Source organism: Grus americana, chromosome 2 (genome assembly GCF_028858705.1).
Source record: "Grus americana isolate bGruAme1 chromosome 2, bGruAme1.mat, whole genome shotgun sequence".
Lineage (NCBI taxonomy): Eukaryota > Metazoa > Chordata > Aves > Gruiformes > Gruidae > Grus > Grus americana.
Genome location: NC_072853.1, coordinates 164,563,993 through 164,583,204, shown reverse-complemented (window position 1 = coordinate 164,583,204; position 19,212 = coordinate 164,563,993). Strand labels below are relative to the sequence as shown.

The 19,212-nt window shown below is 37.9% G+C and overlaps 1 protein-coding gene across 8 annotated transcripts in view; it reads right to left on the bottom strand.

Annotated features, from left to right (window-relative positions):
• Window positions 1-19,212, bottom strand: part of MINDY4 (MINDY lysine 48 deubiquitinase 4) — an 82,894-nt gene that overhangs the window by 37,176 nt on the left and 26,506 nt on the right. For all 8 annotated transcript variants that reach the window (XM_054814800.1, XM_054814803.1, XM_054814799.1 and 5 more), the window contains 5 exons: window positions 16,368-16,456; window positions 11,666-11,767; window positions 10,622-10,685; window positions 7,686-7,751; window positions 7,356-7,423 (listed from right to left, as the gene is read on the bottom strand). In XM_054814800.1, coding sequence (XP_054670775.1) covers window positions 7,356-7,423; window positions 7,686-7,751; window positions 10,622-10,685; window positions 11,666-11,767; window positions 16,368-16,456 — 389 coding nt within the window. The remainder of the gene's footprint in view (window positions 1-7,355; window positions 7,424-7,685; window positions 7,752-10,621; window positions 10,686-11,665; window positions 11,768-16,367; window positions 16,457-19,212) is intronic.

Sequence of the window (19,212 nt, the reverse complement as noted above, 5' to 3'; positions counted from 1 at the left end):
CTCTGAGACAGGAAAAGGTGTTAGTTAAGGAAAGTAGATTGAGGGTGGAGGACCCATTGTTCCACCTGCAATTCATGTGCCCAGAGAGCATCACTTTCTTTCTCAATGATGTCCTACGTGACTGAAAGAGTTTAAAAGTCAAGTAACATGTCAGAATCAGGGCTATTTCACAGTAAACGATACAGAAAAGGATACAGAAAGGATATAGAAAAGGATACAGAAAAAAAAATGGCTTGATATAGATTACTACAATGATGATTATGTTCTGTTACCCATCTCAATAAAAGCTTGTCTTCTCAAGTAAAGGTAGTCTTCCCAGAGCTTGGTTTTCAATGTTTTAATTGCACTAATATTTTATAATTTTAATATGTTTGAGATTATTAAAGATTGTTTATCATAATTAGGTGTATGGTTAATTAAGAGTGCTTATACTGTCCTTGCAGCAATATGAAATAATCCAGATGAAAATGGACTAGCAAAGCATGTCTGAAAGGCAGATGACATCATGGCTAGACACACCAAAGTTCAGGAGTTAATTTACACTTTCTTCTATTTGTGGCACCTTGTTCTGGCCATAGTAAAACAATGCTTAAAACATATGCCCAACAAATTATATATACCTGGAAGCTCTTTGATAAATGAGTTCCCACAGGCTTCTGCTTTCCATTTGTCATGTGTCCCTCCTGTTCTACAAAAACTCGGTAGAGCAGGACTTGTGTGGCTAGGGGCAAACAACTGATCTTGAAGCCAAGTAGAGTGTGACCTGTAGTAATTGCATATATACACTCTCTTACCCTGCAGCAAACCTGACGCTACTTTCTCCTGTGTGAAACAAGGATGAACACAGCTGTTTGCCCTATAAGTTAGTGCATTTATGGTCAGAGCTAGGGCGGAGTAGCCCGTAGCATGCTGAGGTGACGCTGGATGTGGCTTTAGTCTTTCTGACTCTTTGGCAAGGACAGCTTCTGAGCTTTATTACAGCCCATATTATTATATTGTACTGTAAATATATGACGTACGTATATAACAGTATGTATCCTATGGAGATAAGTAAAGACAGAACTGTGATAAATGATAATGATAAATGATAAATGATAAAAATAGTTTGCCAATGGACTAAAGTAGGAAGATTCTTGGAATATCACTTGCAACCAGACAAATAATTACAGAAGTAAAACCAAGTTGACAAACGGATATATTTGAGCATAGTATGGGGCATAATAATGATAACGTATAGTTCATCCAACATCCTCAGAGCACTTAAAAATCAGATTCCTCAGAGCAGACAGTTATTCATTCAGGAAGGTATACTAGTTCCGTAAATGCTGAAGCTAGATACTCGGCATAGCCAGAGAGGGACTGTAGCCACTGGTCCTTTAGCCTGTCTTATCAGGCTTTCCTCCCACATGAAGTTCAAACAAGTCAAAACTTCTCTCCACTATAATATACCAAGTGCAACTCAGCTTCATTTATTATGGGAAGGATATTTTTTTAGATGGAATAGGTATACTGGACAACTATTAACATGATTTGATGCTTGTGTGTGTTTATTTCAAGGATGGATTAGAATGAAAGATGAAGGAAATTTAATTTCCCTAATTCAGTAAAATGGTACCACAGGAATGAAGAATAAGTGCTCAAGGGCACAGAACAATATAGTTTTAATCATAATTCCTCTTAGTAAAAAATTGTTAATTGATAGAAGATTTCAGAGAACTAGGTAAATTACTAACAACTAAGGGCAGACTTATTTGGTGTGAGAAGTCCTAGACTGATAAGGAATCAAAATGTGATTTATTCCATTTAATAAAAAGGCATTGGGGTTGGGGGGGGGGGGGTGTAAAAAAAAATAAAAAACCCCTCAAACAGCCAAAACTCCCAAACCCAGAAATGGAAACAGCACAAATAATTTTGAAACAGGGCTGTACACATTTCTGGAGCACTAAAGACTACAGAAGGATTGTTATTAGAGTTGTGGGATCACAATAAGAAAAAAAGTGTCTATGTGTATTTTCCTAGGTTTATAAGTGTACCTTAATGAAGTACAAAGCCTCCTCTTGACTTGCCAAAATCACTCTCCCTTTTTTTCCCCACAGATGAAGCCATTGTTTTCTTTATTCTTACATAAACACTTCAGAGAAAAAATTGAAAAGATACCCAAATGACCAATGCTGACTGGAGAATTACATTTGTGATCTGCTGTCAGTAAGTGATAAAGCATCCCTAAGTCGATAAAAGAGTGCAAACACTGGTGGTTTGATTCTATTGTTCAGCAAATTTGTGAGTAACACAATGAGTCTGTGTTTCAGATGAGGCTCTATTTATTTTCTCCAGGTAGCTTGAAAACACAATACACTGCTTTTCTACAAAGGAATTTGACCTAAGGAATTTTCTCATTCAAGATGTTCTTTGCTATAATAGGTTGTAGTAATGATGGTTTTATGCAATAAAGTTATTGCATTGAGTAAGAAAAATATGGCAATGAAACCAGACAGTGTGACTGGTTGGTAGGAAGCTGAAATACAAAGAAGGTTTCTCAATGAATGGATCAGAATTAGCCACATCCCAATGGTTTTGCATGAGTAAGCACTGTGAGGAAGGTGCCAAGTGTTAGAGGTGATCAAACAGCATCCAGCAGAGAAAGCTTGTGCGGCGGTTCCAGTATATGTCCTAACTTCAGTAAGAATGTGGGGTTTACTGAAGCTGTTATTACTGGGTCAGCATAAAACCACCCCTGAGTATTCACCACTTTCCTACATGCAACGTGCCGTTCTCGGATGCCATGGCGAGGCCCACGTGGGGGCTTGCAGCCCACTTTTAAGCTCATTCTCTCCCAGGTACATGGAAAATATCTTGTAGCTCTTAACAACATGAAGCTTTTAGTACACATTTTGCACATTCAGGAAGATTAGTCCCCTGAGCTAGTACAATACGCCCACTATTTTTTAATTGTTCGCTGGTTGTAAAAAAAAAAAAAAAAAAAAAGAGGTTACAATTGTTAGTGACTAGAATTCCTTCCTGTACCAGAAGCAACAACACGTTCTCAGCAACTTCCTCAGGAATTCTCACTCCTCTTTGGCCATTTGTTATCAGTTCTACCAGTGATGATCATTAGTGCATGGAGCATGATAAACTCATTACCAAAATCTACAAAGCAGTGCAAACCCCTGCATTTCCTGGCATGTGTTCCCATTAAATAAAAATACTTAGATTGTCAGTGATTTAGAACAACTGCTCGATAGACCTAGTTGAAATCTGCAATTTCCGTTTACAAGAAAAATCAGTAACAATGTCAAAATTATGGAGTCAGCCCAAAAGTCAGCCTATCCCAGCATCCAGTCAGCAGCAGCAGTAGCAAACATTAAGGCAGAACACAAAAACTGGGCACACGGAGATTACATCTAAACAGGTGGGTTTAAAGGTACTGAAGCATTTACCTTCCAGTAATTTGTATAAATTTATTTGAATCTTTTCATACTTTTGGCCTCCTCATCTCACAGTACTGAAAGTTATTCATGCTGTGGAAAAAAGTACTGTGGTTTGTTTTAAAATCGACGCCTGAGCATTTCCATGACAGCCTTCAAATTTTTGGACTCTGAGAAATAATGTATAATCACTCCTTATACAACCTTATCATGGATATCTAAAATTTTATCACATCCAAGTTACTCTTCTTTAATGCTGAAGAGGAAAGATTTCATCTGTCCTCATGCAGAAGCTAGTCCACACTAAAGGGAAACTTTGGTTTTGTCTTCCAGTGTGTTCTACTTCTAATGTGTCTCTACTGACCTGGGGGGATAAGACTACATGCAAGATTAAGACATGAGAAGATCATATATTTATACAGACATTAACATGTTTTTATTCTGTTCTCATTTCTTATCACCATAACCCTCAACACATTATTCCTTTTTTGCCTGTCATAGAAAATTGAACTGACATGTTCAGATAATTAAATTACTAGTAGTGGTGCCAGAATTTCCCTCCTTTTTTGTAATAGCTTATTTAAAGGCCATCACTAGGTAAATATAGTTGAGAGTACTAATAATGCTTTGCATTATTAACACTGAATTTAATCTCCTATTTTATTGACCAGTCACAATTAAGACATTTCATTTCACCACTTGACGTTTACAGTGTAAAGACTCTGTATGAACAGGTCATTTAGGTTTTCTTTTTATGTAGGTCAGATAAGTAAGTATTTCAGATGATTTATCTTATTCAAAGGTAGACATTCAAAATAAGCCAAATGAATCATGATATTTTTCTCTTTTTTGAGCATAAAGAAAGCCTAGATGCAAATATGTCCATAGAAAGTAAATAAATAGGCTAGATCATTACCCTCAAAATAGCAAATATCTAAGAAATAGGAGTCTTAGCTAGTACTTTTTCCTCCAAAATCAAAGAAAAAAGATAGGCACTGCCCACAGCAATCCTCCTCACCTTTCTTGACGCTTATTTTTGGATGGGATAACTCTCTTTCAGAGAAGCTTCTCTCTTTTCACTGATTACAGAGGGAGCTGGGAGGACTGAGACTTGGCGTAATTTTTGGAATGCTTAGATGAGATTACTCCATTGTTGGCACTATGAGATCCTTCTGAACTGCTAGAGCTTAGTCACAAATTTAAGAAGCTGCTAACAAGTCTTGATTGTTCTGAACTGCACCGACTACTGCAGCTATTGCTCCTGAGTTACCTGGCATGGTCACACTTGCATGCCATCTTCCATCTGTACAGACATGGGAAGCATCTGCCCACAGACGTAACTGCTCTGAGGAAATCTGTGAGCTTTGTGGTCTCATTATCCTGCACTCCTTCCAGATCAGTTCTGGATGGGTTGAACTGCACAGGTCTTGGTACAGTGGTACTTATCCTTCAGTTAATCAACCTCAACATTCAGTGCTCTGCCTTTTAACTTGTAGTTAATGCTTCCCCACATATAAAATAAGGTATTATTATTTTCTTCTAATTATATCCTGAAGTGAAAGCTTCAGGAAACACTGGAATTATTCATGGAACAAAACACATTGGGAAGAACATTTTTGATTGATAGAAACATTTCAATATTCATTAATCAAAATGCCAGTCTTCTCTTTATTGAACCAAACGTAAATGCCTTGGTTTGGTTTCATTGGACATACTCCTGCATCTTACACAATACTGTTTTATGATAACCATGGTTCAAGACTATTCCATCCTTAGTCTTCAACTTGCTTACAAGAAATGTCCATTATATATAGAAGAGATATTTACCATTATTTATAGAGGAGATATTTACCAGCATTGTGGGCACATTGTGAAGAACCGACCCAAACAGAAGTATTTCAATGTGATTTGAGAAACTGAAAGATGTCAAGTTCTCAACCTAAATTAAATAATTTATCTAGTTTTTTCAATAGAATATGTACACAAAAATCAGGATCACTGAAACTTCCATGGAGTTTTCTTTTCTTTTTTTTTTTTAAACTCACTGATTTTCTGTTAAAAAACTGGGGGGGGGAATCTCAGGGAGATCTATTACTGGATGAAACTTCCATTACCTAAAACATTAATCCAGAACTATGTCAGTTATGTAAATAATTACTTACAATGCTTGTAACACTCACTAAATGATACATATTTCTTGATATGAGCAGTGAGCTATTGGTCTTGATATTTGTAATATCCTAAGAGAAGTACTATGACACAGCCATTCAAATCTATTACTGAAAATTACATAAATGAAATTTAGTTTGCACTTCTAAAAAAATTTATGCAAAGGTCTGAAAACACATTCCACTGTATCTAGTTACAGAGAAAAATTCCTGTTTCTTATAAACACAAGATAGATAACAATGCAATGTATTACACGGTACCAAGCTAGAAGAGTAACGGTACTTTAAAATGAGGTTCTATGAGAAAGGCATGAATCTTCCTCAAAATAGAGCTACATTTTATAAACAATTCTGACATTGTGGACCAGAATTGTAAAAATATTTAGAAATCTAGAAATGCAAATAGGCACCATAAGGAATTTTCATGTTCACTTTAGACACTTAGCTCCCCCGAATACAAACACAGATGATTGATTGGCCTTGTCATAATTCATCTGTTGAGAAGTTATAGGAAAAATAAGCTCCTTGCTTGTATTATTAAAGAATCTTTACCATTTTATAGCAAGTAAAGCAATGCATTCAATAGCAATTAGGAACATTGAGGCTTTTGGTGATCCTATCAAATGCCAAATATATTGTTACTTGCTCAAATACCTTTACTAATTCTGACCTCTCTGCTGTAATTAGCTCAGAAAAGTGAGGATAAATGACATATGCTATAAAATTATCATGTCATTTGTGTTAGAGTACAAAAGTGGAGTTAAACCAATGGCCTGTAGTGTTACTACAAAAGAAAGAGAGAAATGACAACAAAACCAAAAAAAAACAATCTGTAAACACTTGTAGAAATCTCAGTAGGTGAACAACTTAATGTATATCACAAATTTGGACTAAGTTGCTATTTATTTTCAAGACAATGCAGAGATGTAAGAAATAAAAGCTTATATAAATCAAATTTGTGCTGCTTTCAAGTGCAGCTGCTTTCTTCATATCAGTTGTTATTGCAAGTTGTCAGGGAACAGTTCTTTTCACTTGCAGATAACTCTAGGAGATTTTTACAAGAGTGGAATTTGACAAAATGAAGAAAGCTTTTATATTCTGACCCACACAGATATTCACCGTACCACAGAAATATGTTTAATCTGTATAAAAGCACAACTAACTGCAACTGTGCTTGGGCAAGTCTCAATGAGTTTTTAAAAGAGGCTATAATGACCACCCCTTAGTTAGAGATCAGCATATTTATTATGCCAATAAACTGAGACCATATTTTTCATACCTTACTTTAACTATCTAAAAATCAGCTGCCTAATCCATTTTATACTAGCCTTTCTTTATCATTATCATTGATGGCGAGATTTGGACATCATGAGAAAGTTATTCATCCCTACCTAAGACAGATACCTAAAGTATGTGAAATTAATAACCTTCTAAATGAGTCTTTCAACTGGAAAGACAGGGAGCACAGGCAACTACCTTGGACATGATCCCTAATTTTAGATGGAGTCATTTATATCAGATATTGTGGACTGACCACTGCCACTTTAACAGCATATATATATATATATTTACACAATGGTGTGTATACAACAAAAAAAGCCAAGATTAAGTGAGTAAAGCTGCATAACTTCCCTATGTTTATCAGACTAAACGTCAAGATAGATTAAAAAGGCCAGAGAGTTAAGCACATCATGGTTGTTTCCTCATTTTGCACAGCTTGTTTCCTTTGCAGTTTATGAAACAGGGATACAAAGACACTCACAGATTGATAGATCTTGATAAGATGACAGACACAGTCAGAAGGATGCACCCACAGGGACCAATTTCAAACTGAAAAAGAAAAGGACTGGTTTTATTTTGTTTGTTGTGTACATTTTTTGCTCAATCCTAAAGAAATGCAAATTGAACTAAAAGCAGAAATAATTGTTCTCATTTATGCTAAAACTGAATTTGTTGCTCTGTTTGTTAAAATGCAAGACATGTCCATTTAGTGTTTGAAACAACATTCAGAAGACATCATATGAGACTGACAAACACAGAAAGACTGGCAGCTGAACTATAACAGGTTTAGCATCTTCTCTATACACAGTACCTGGTGAATATTCTGCTGAAGAAATACAATCAGATCTTCATATCTTGTGGCACTATGTAGTATTAGCTGGGAAGAAATATAAGGGAAAAAAAATGTGACTAAAACAATAACAACTCATTATTATAACCTGAAAGTTGAACTAAAGTAGCCAAAACTTTAAGTCTGACTGGAAAGATTAAAACTAACAAAATGGAATAAAGATCTAATGAAATCTACCTCCTACTGTTGTTACTTTGTATATTCTCAATTTTTAAATACTGTTTCTTGTTGTTTTTAAGTTGGTTGTACAGACAGTTTGATTCAATTTTAAGCATTGTTTATACGATACCCAATTCCTAGAACAATCATAGGAATACTGCAGCTTTAGAAGACATAGAATGGGCAAGTTGCTCAGGAGTTTGTACCTATGCGGTGAGCCATCTATAGCAGGCATGTATCAGAGCACTTCTTATCATACTCAGTGAATACTCCCATGAATATTCCTAGTTAACATGAAGTTCAGGGGAGTTCATAGATCCAGGCTCTCACTTCAACATTCTTTGTTAATTTTTCTATGCTCAAATTTTGACAGAAATTATGATCTTGGGGGTACTGTGTGATGAAAGATCAAGCAACCTGGATTATATGCATCCGCGGGTCTTGAGGGAACTGGTGGATGTAGTGGGCAGGCCACTCTCCATCATATTTGGGAAGTCCTGGCAGTCCAGCAAAGCTCCCACTGACTGGAAGAGGGGGAACATAACCCCCATTTTTAAGAAGGGTAAAAAGGAAGACCCAGGGAACTACAGGCCAGTCAGTCTCACCTCCGTGTATGGCAAGATTATGGAGCAGACCCTCCTGGAGAATATGCTCAGGCACATGGAAAACAAGGAGGTGACTGGTGACAGCCAACACGGCTTCACTAAGGGCAAATCATGCCTGACAAATTTGGCAGCCTTCTGTGATGGGGTGACAGCATCGGTGGATAAGGGAAGGGCAACTGATGTCATCTACCTGGACTTGTGCAAGGCATTTGACACTGTCCCTCACGACATCCTTGTCTCTAAATTGGAGAGACATGGATTTGATGGATGGACCACGCGGTGGATAAGGAATTGGCTGGATGGTCGCACTCAAAGAGTTGTGGTCAACGGATCAATGTCCAAGTGGAGAACGGTGATGAGTGGCGCTCCTCAGGGGTCGGTACTGGGACCGGCACTGTTGAACATCTTTGTCAGTGACATGGACAGTGGGATCGAGTGCACCCTCAGCAAGTTTGCCGATGACACCAAGCTGTGTGGTGTGGTCGACATGCTGGAGGGAAGGGATGCCATCCAGAGGGACCTTGACAGGCTGGAGAGGTGGGCCCGTGCAAACCGCATGAAGTTCAACAAGGCCAAGTGCAAGGTCCTGCACATGGGTCGGCGCAATCCCAAGCACGACTATAGGCTGGGCGAGGAATGGATTGAAAGCAGCCATGAGGAGAAGGATGTGGGGGTATTGATTGATGAGAAGCTCAACATGAGCCGGCAGTGTGCACTTGCAGCCCAGAAAGCCGACCGAGTCCTGGGCTGCATCAAAAGAGGTGTGACCAGCAGGTCGAGGGAGGTGATCCTGCCCCTCTACTCCGCTCTTTTGAGACCCCACCTGCAGTACTGCGTCCAGCTCTGGGGGCCCCAGTACAGGAGAGACATGGAGCTGTTGGAGCGAGTCTAGAGGAGGGCCATGAAGCTGATCGGAGTGATGGAGCACCTCTGCTGTGAGGACAGGCTGAGAGAGTTGGGGTTGTTCAGCCTGGAGAAGAGAAGGCTCCGGGGAGATCTAATTGCGGCTTACCAGTACCTGAAGGGGCCTACAGGAAAGATGGTGAGGGGCTGTTTGTCAGGGAGTGTAGTGGCAGGACAAGGGGTAATGGGTTTAAGCTGAAGGAGGGTCGATTTAGATCAGATGTTAGAAAGAAATTCTTTACTGTGAGGGTGGCACTGGAACAGGTTGCCCAGAGAGGTTGTGGATGCCCCCTCCCTGGAAGTGTTCAAGGCCAGGTTGGATGGGGCTTTGGGCAACCTGGGCTAGTGGAGGGTGTCCCTGCCTGCAGCAGGGGGGTTGGAACTAGATGATCTTTAAGGTCCCTTCCAACTCAAACCATTCTATGATTCTATGATTCTATATTCTTTTCCATCACATTTTCACTGTGGCTATGTCCACAGGACCTTTGATAAGCAGTACTCAGAGACAGCATAATGGCGTTAGTTGCATTCTGAAATAGCCAGCAGTTCAGAATTACATTAACATATTAATTAAATGATCTATCTTCTCTCTTGGAAGACCATACTATAGCCAATGTTTTCTGCTGCATTCACCCTATTTATACAAGTCTTCACTTCAAGTAGTTCCAAAACTGTCTGGTTCTGAAAAGTTGTTGACACATCTATTCCTCCATTTAGGAGGCCAGTAATATTTCCTTAAACCACTAAAGCCTGGCTTATGGCATCACTGTTTGCAAAGCCATTTGAGACCTTCAGATGGAAATAAAGGCATAACTGGAAAGTATTTTGCTATTTGGAGCTTCTGGAGGAAAAACAAAGGCAAAGAATTCTGTGTAAGACAAGAAGAAAATACTGCCTTTTGATGCTTACAGCCATGCTGGTCAACTTGAAAGGATCCACATTCACGTTTACTGCACATCAATAAAAGTAGGCACAGTTTATAAGCTTGAAAGGTAAATGGAACAAAAAGGACTTCAGAGAGTCCAGTTGCCCACAGACACTGGGACAACTCAGACAGACAGACTACAGGATTTTATTTCCTATTGGTTTTTGGATCACAACCAACTAATTTGACATGAAAGATTTTAAAACACTGAGAGCGCAATGGAAATCAGATTCGTTGTACTAAAATAAGAAAAGCTAGAAAGAGGATATATGGAGAATGTTACTGTGAGTTACACAGAGCCTTACAGTTTCTAAGATTCCATCTGCCTTGTATTTTCCTATGGGAGTGAACTGCTGTCTTCCTGATGGCCTGAAGAAGATATTCAGACAAAATCAAAGTTCATGTTAAAAGGAACAAAACGGCATTAAAGAGAAATCAACACGTTATATAAACTGAATGATGAGCCAAAGATTTTATATTATTAATTTAAGCCATTTTTTTATAAAAGGATCCCTTGCACAGTAAGTTCATATTACATATTAAACAAACTTTTACCAATGAAGCATATACTTTAGCTGTGCTGTGCTCCCTCAGTCTATTTAATACAAATTACAAGTTTCATTATACAGAAAGAGCATATAGGTTTAAAATGTTAATGACAGTTTTTATTGAAAAAATATTAAAGCAATGACATTAAAACAAGCAGAACAACATATGTACAATATCATCACAGAGGAAGCGTTTTATAGATATAAAATATGCAAAATATCATTTGAAATGTCTTTGAATTTGCTGCTTCTATTTCAGATTTGAAGAAGGACTTCTGTGCCCAAAAGCTTCTCTGTTATTTTTCAGCTATCTTAGTTGATCTAATAAAAGAAATGACCTATTCTCACAAAACCTGGCTCACGTAAAAATATTGTGTAGGATCCAGTACAGCCAAAGCTAGTGATCTTAAAATTAGATCTCTTGTGTACAAGCAGCCTAAGTGCATAGCATAAACTAAGTAACTAGTAGGCAGCTACAGCAAGAGGAGATTAATCCCAGACATAATAGAATATCCTGCAATACAAAGTTGTTGGAGTAAAATGCTGTATCTGGAAAAGTAACTCTTGGTAAAGATTTTGGAGGAATTGTAGCCTCAGTGAAATACACAGCAATTTCAAAGAATTTGACTATTCTGTTCCAGCTCCTGGGACAGCAGAAACGGCATTTTGCATTTCTCCCTAAGCCATTTTAGACTGTATAAGTACATCTTACAAAACTTTCATTTTTTAAACTATGTACATATATAACAGACATGAGTATAGGAGCATTGTACAATAACTAAAACTGTGTCTCCTACTTACAGTGCCACAATTGCTTTTTCATTGCCTCCTGCACGCCACAATATGTCCGCAATAGCCATGGTGAGGCATTTGGTCCTCTGAACTTCTGAAGGCTGAAGACAACTGCAGGCCAGAAAATGCAAGAAACAGACAAGTACCAAGATGTGTCTTGGGAAGCTTACTCCTCAGAGGGCAAACTGCCCCAATTACAGTATACGTAGATTCGTAGCAAGTTTGTAGCTAAAAGAACAAAAGTACTTTTTTAGAGGCGACTTAGGTGTTGTAATGCCTAATAATGAGGTTCTGGCAAGTTGCCTCAGAAAATTATCATCTAGGTATCTTTCTTCCTTCTATAGCCAAGAAAGAGACAAGTTGGATGGGCAACTCAAAAAAAATCCTGAATTGAACAGAGAGCTAGTATTGTTACTGAATAGACATACCAGGTATAAAGGTTCAGTTGAATCCGACCTTTCTCTGAGGACTAAGCATCTGAATGAAGTGCCATGAGAGCACTCACTGTGCACACAATATGAAGACTTCTCAGCACCGGACTGAACATGTGACAGGAGGATGTGGTGCTGTTGCTCAGCACCTAAAGAGCTCTAAAGAGGGAGATGCCACTGAAGTCACCGCTGGAATATGGGCTTTCTGGAACCATTCTTAAAGGTGAACCACCTTAAATCTTATTTTTGGCATTTTAGAAGGTACCTTGGATCTTACTGCAGATAATCAGATCCAGTGAATAGAGCTGTATCTAGAACAACTTCCTCTTTAGATTGCTAGTAAAAAGTACACTGGGCACAGTGGATAGGTCTCTTCTGAAGTCAGAAGCAAAACAGAAATTTGAGGGAAGTTAATTCACTTAGGTCAAGTGTTAACAGCAGGGTGTTGCATTTGGGGGATCTAGATGAGCTTATGTTGCTCATGATGACGGTTAGATTGCTGTTATGGCTGCTTAAGCTAAGCAATTGTAAGCTTGTTAGCCTATGGCTATACATTCTATGACAATACCCTTGTAATACAGGTGAATCTGAGAGATGCACAATCTCTACTTCTAAGAGGTTAATCCAAAAGATGGTGTCTGATTTATAAGGAACGATTAAAACAAAACTATTATTATCGTTAAGAGCAATGGACCAAAATGAAGAGAAGACTAAATAAGGTATGATCAACAACAGGAACTGATTACACACAGATCTGTAATCATACCCTGAAAAATAATCATCTAAAAGAAATAGTGGATGTTCTTTCAGAACACATATTTATAATTGTTTGGACAATAAAACCAGGTAAATGTACTTTAGGGAACAATGCTGTATTGGCAAATAATGGACAAGAGAAGTTAATTCATCTTTAAATCTCTAATAAAATTATTTTAATATTCTGTAACAGGATTGTTTTATATATTAAATATGATTTTTAGTTTATGAAGGCCTTCATACTTAATTTCTTTCTTAAGTTTTTATTTCTTAACTGCTGTCAACAAATCTACACCATCATGTTCTTACCTACTATTAAACTTTATCTGAAGTACCATCTGCAATAAACACTATGCTTGCATGTTTTTTAATAAGGTATGCCCCAAAGTGGTGACCTAAAACATTATGGTAGCTGACCCAGTATTGGTCTGTGGAGCCCCACTGTTTCTGAAATATTTTGACTCAGATGCTTGGCTTGGAACTTACACATTGATGTATAAAACTACAGAATGTTTACAGTAGTCTATTGATCCCAAACATGTAAGCAACACTGCCAACACAGTTCCTACAAACTGTGTTTTGTGAAGTCTTCTAATACCTCCTGTTATTCTAACTTCCAAGATGTGAATGGAGAAATAAAGGACCAGGAGGCCAATGGAAATGGAAACATAATGGAAAACTTGCACATTTAAGACTAAATCCCAATATCCATGAGCCTGGAGAAGTGGACAAAAGATCCATGCCCCTGGGAAGCACAGAATTGGAATTTTCTCTAGCAGCTTCAAGAATGTCAGTCTTTGAAATTCAGATATTAGTCTATCAGAGCATTACAAGCATGGGAGATGATGTCAAAACCTGTTCCCAGCATTTGAGTGAACTAATAATTCAAAAAACTAAACAAGAAACATCAAAAAATTAAACAGACTTTCAAGTTCAATGTCTGCCTTGAATGTAATCTTCTTTTAGAAATGTTTCCCTCCCTGAAGGATGTGAGATATGGGAATAATTGGTGAGAGTTTTCAAATAAAAAAAATATAATCACAACTTTCTCTTATCTCTGCCTGTGTTCTAATACAGACACTCAGAAATTTATGGGAAGCACAGCAACTAATTTGTCTAAGAGAGGCAGCAGAGTAAGAAGGAGACATGATAATTATTTCTTGAATGTCGAAGAAGCCTGAAGTCAAACGCTTACTGTGAAGTGGCTAATAATTTGAAAATTCAGGTTAGAATTAGAAAGGAATATTAATCCTCTCATTTCAAGCTCTGAGACTTCCCTTTCTTTTTACCTGACTAAGAGTTTCAGCCCACGGCAAACACATCATCAGAAAAATATGTTTATCTCATGAATAAAAGAGTCCATCTTGCTATTCATTTTTAGGAGCCTGGAGGCTTTTAGCATTTCTATGCATAATGACAAAGAGCTCACCCGTTAACCTGAAATTCTTTGGAGACTTTTTGCGTACTTCAGCAGCATTTTTCATATACAAAATATGTAAAAAAAAATAATCTTTTAAAACAGTGTAGATAATAGGAGGGGAAAAATAGGAGAGGCAAATATTGCCAAGTAAACAAGATAGGTTGTAGCTGGCATGAGTTGGGACACATAGTTTAAACAATCTGGCCTCAATCCACTTATTTGCATGCTACATAATTTTATGATATTTACAATCACTGAACCATATTGAAAGAGGAAAAGGTTAACATCTCTTTTTTCACTAAGGATGACCTGACACTGAAAGGGACCAAGGAGCAGATGATCAAAGGCTGTCCTCCAAGCGGAAACAAATTCTTGGTTTTCAAAACCTGAAATAATTCTTCAGTGAATTCTGTGGAGACTCCTGGTCATAAAATCTAAATATGTACTCATTTTCTTGCATTGAAGTTTCTGAATTTTTTCTTTTATGTGGACAAGAGTCTCATTCTGCCTTGAAAACTCTACTCTCATTATAATCTGAATTAGACTAATAAGATTTTGCTACGTAATTTTTGCACTTTTAAAAAGTGTGCTCTGAACAGCAGGCTCTTGATATGAATTACAGACAGATGTGATGTAGTGAAATAACTGAACAGAAGAAGAAAAAAAACTAAACTGCATAACGCTGTAGAATTAACATGTATTATACCACTATCTTTTTATCAGTCCATGCTAATTGCCTTTAAGTGACTTCAAGGAACAAGCAATTTTCAAGTGATGAATTCATAGCATTTTGTTTATTTGGCCCTTGTCTTGGGGTCTGCAAGCAATCAGTGCCAATAATAACTAGCAACAGCAATAGTAGTAGTAATAGTAAAACTTTCAGTACTGTATTTAGATTCTAAGCCTGGTTTTCAACATTTCTAATAGCTTACTAGGTGTCTCGTATCAGGACTGCCTACCCACTAGTCCTCCTGGACCTGGGCACCTGTGTGGACCCCCTAGGGCCTGGTAAGCCTTTGATTAACTGTTACCTCCTATCCTGGGTGCTGAAAAGAAATAATGATGTTCTACAGGTGCCTATTTCTTTCCATTATTTAGGAAAACATCCCAAACAGTGAATTTACTTTAAGTGCTAGTCAGACAAAACCAAAGAAAATCAACAGAGACTCCATCACTTCCCTAAACAGTTCCAAGCAGAAAAGTGGGCATTTAAGGCCAAATTCTAATACATTATGAACTTTTTTACATTGTAAGGTAATGAAGTCCAAGTGAAATCTCAGCATGAAAGCTTTTCTTCTGACTAAATTGAGGTCAGTGTATCACCCACAAATAACCAGTACAATACTGTTACCCCCATTCAACAAACTATACCTATAATGCAGAGGAAAGTATTGTGAATTTTTTCTTTTGTAATGGACTTAATTTCTTTTTGAAAAGAAAGGGAGAATACAACAAGTCTGGTAATAAAGTAATTTTTTTAGACATTATTTTCCACTATTTCACTGAATAAGCTCTGTTCCTTTAGTAAAGTGGCAGCTACGTTAATATTATAGCAGATCAAGCAATTTTCCGTGACACTAGCAATACTTAACAATATTCCTTTAAAGCAGGTAGAAAATACACACAGAGAATGTAAATTCAAATTCTATTAGAACTTTAACTGTGAAAGATCAAACACAGTAGCAAAAAAAATATAATTATAGCTACAACTTTAATTTTTCACCCTCCTTGAGATTCTTAGTGTCAAAAACTGCATGAATTTCATGGTCTTTCAAACCTGGATTACATTTTCTTTGAAATCGTATCTCCATGGGATCTCAAGGATAAATAATTTTCATTGGCCTCAATTCTAGCTGTTGGATTTTTTTAGAGGTTCTTGGGTTAATCACAAGCAAGTAATTATACAAATAAAACACTACCATCTACATCCCTACAGCTGAAAGGGAAGTAAATACAAGTAAATCATATGCTACTTTCTTTCTCTCTCAGAGACAAAGAGAAGATCAATAAGTTCAAACTCAAAAGGTTCCTGAGTGGCTGCAGCAGAGAAAAAAAATGTTTACTTCTGTATGGAAGATATTTCTGATGTCAACTGCTGACTTACCGAGTGTCTTTATCTTTGTTATTGTCTGCAAAGATAAGCTGTTGTAGGACACAAGCTTGAACTGCAGCCAGTACTCCACATGGGCCACCCTGAGGGGAATAATAGGACACTCCATGAGCAAAACAATTTGCGCTGTTCGATGCTGGTGAAAACTTTTGCAAGCCATGTGCTTCCACTCAGGCTTGAGCGATTCTTTCATCTCTCTCTCTCCATCCATAACTTTTTCTGTTGCTCTCTTTTTTTTTTTGCAAGCCAATGAAAATCAGTGTTACTAACTGATACTATGTTTCCCACCTATTTTTCCTGAAAATGCCTAGACATCTATAATGTCAAAGGAAAGCTTTTTTAAAATCTGTTCAGTGATTATGCAAAAAAATGAAAGATCTCCTGACCCCTACTGAGCCAGAGTCTACCTTAACTTTCAGACCGAAATCAAATCTGACTGTATTCCAAAGAATGAAAATAAGCCTTGTTCTTTTACCTCCTCTGAGCACTATGCCTCCCCTCAAGTTCCCAGTTACATCACTAAACAAAAATTTCAGTTTTATCTATGGCCCTCTGCACCAGGCAGCTACATCACTAGGGAAGAGAAAGAAACAAAGGCAGTTTGAATCTTTCAAATGATTAATGTTGGAAAAATATCACAATTAACTTTAAACTTTAGGGAAAATAGATTTATAGCTGTTTTGAAAGACTATGGGATGGAGCAGCAATGTATGTCTTTCTCCTTGCTTATTCCCTGCTACCTAGCCCACCTGATCCCATTGCATGACCAAGACCTGTTCCTACGGATTAACTATATGGCAGAGACAGCTGCACAAGTTGTCCTGAGAAGGAAATGGTATCCAGCATAACTTTCCTTCCCTTGTCACTCAGTTCTCTCCCAGGTGCCTTGTGTCATATTATTTACACAAGTAGTGTGCTGAGGAGACAGAGAAAAGCCATTGTTGTGCCTGGAACACCAATGCATGAACAGAGTAGGCTACACAGGACACAAGGCTAACATCACAGATACCACAATACCACACATCACATTGGCAGTGGTAGGAATCACTGCAACTTAACAGAGGATTCAGCATATGAAATTGTACAGATGCTGTCCCACGTGTCTGTCAGCATATGCTGCCGTTCTCAGAAACAGATTCATTCCTAACATTAGGAAGCCCATTACTTTAACACAGGTCCACCTCAAACCAATATCCTCTATAGACTGATGTATATGTGCTAGTTTTGTCTACCATGGGAAAGTAAGAAAAGCAATGAGGGTAAGAAAGTATGGGCCACCCAGCAGGTTTTCTGGAGAGTCTGTGTTCTGATTTGAACCCATGCCAAAGTCTACGCTGTTGTTACTCTCCATAGCATGAGATTACCCCAAGATTGCACTGCTGTCATGCTACAGTTGCAACCTTGATTTCCTCTGTAGATCACGACCAGGCTGTGATGAGTTAGTTTAGGATCTGTCAGACTCTTCTCAAAACCCTGGAGGAGAATGAAAAGTGCAGCCAGCACTGCTATTTTCAAATAGCAATGAGATCAAAGTGATCAGTTTAATTCTCAGGTTGTCCTAAGTAGAGCACCAAGCCTAAGGGAATGGGACCTGCAGGTACATGCAGTATACACAGTAGGCAACCTAGAAAATAAAGATCCCGTAATCAGAAAATAGCTTAGATATCAATACCTTCCATTTCCTCAGTTATATTACACACACGCAATCTCTCTATAATTACTTACATAACTAATGAGTGAATCGTCTGAAATATATTAAAGAAAAAACCAAGGTTTATGTCAGTCCACCAGGGAAAGCCTCCCAGTCAAAAAAAAATTATAGGAACCATTCTAAATATCTGCTTATAGCACCACAGAAACTTAACGTAGGAGAGAACTAAACAATTGTTCAGCTGAAATGAATTTTGGAAGTGAGGAGGAATATATTACCTGTCTGAAATAAACACATCTAAGCAAAACCTCTGGTTTACCATTCCTGTTGTGGAATTTACAATAGGGAATTTAATGGCCAGTGAGTCGCTAGAAGTGATGAGACATCGTTTCTCTAGCAGCAGGGTCTGGAAACATCAAAGTAACATTTACTGTGGACCAGTGAACATTACTACCATGGTTCTTTTTGGACTTTAAATTAACACTTAATATCTTTTTTCTGCTAGGTTTTATTTAAACATAAGCAGCTTTCTTAGATCATCAGCATAACAAAACATTTAATTAGACATGGTAAGTTAATTAAAAATCTTAATGACATGTTTATTAGACAATGTCCTTGCCCCAAAGCCTTTCTTCTTCTCATTTCTGTATAGTACATAATGGTCTACTTCTCTCAGGCCAGACAGAGATTTTTTGCATCAGTGCAGAAGCTTGATAAGTGTTTTGTAGAGGAGTTTACTCCTTCCCTAGTCTTTACTGAAGTCCTCAGATCCTTGCTCTTAGGAGAAGAGACCTGATGCATGGATAGCACAGAAGCATATGTACAAAATCACAGGGCAGAGACAAAAGCATTAAGCTGCAGCTGAGGAGGATGGAGGACCATTTTTACAATGGTCCTGTTCGATTTTGGCGGCAGCTACAAATCCTGTGCCCTGTGTGTGGTCTCTGGTCTAAGCCTACACATCGGCCAGCTGAGAAACCAGGCTGAACAACTGCATCCAGCATACAGAGCAGGACAGTCTGAAGCACTGCAGTCTCAGTCTGCAAGAGTCAGGTGTCCAGGCAAGGTTGACAAGATAGACATCAGATGAGTGAGTCTCCCACTGAATGCCCTAGACCAGACACATCTTTGTTAGCATCAAAAATTTCTATGGATTAGGTACAGGCTTTCCAGGCTGACTCTAGTCAT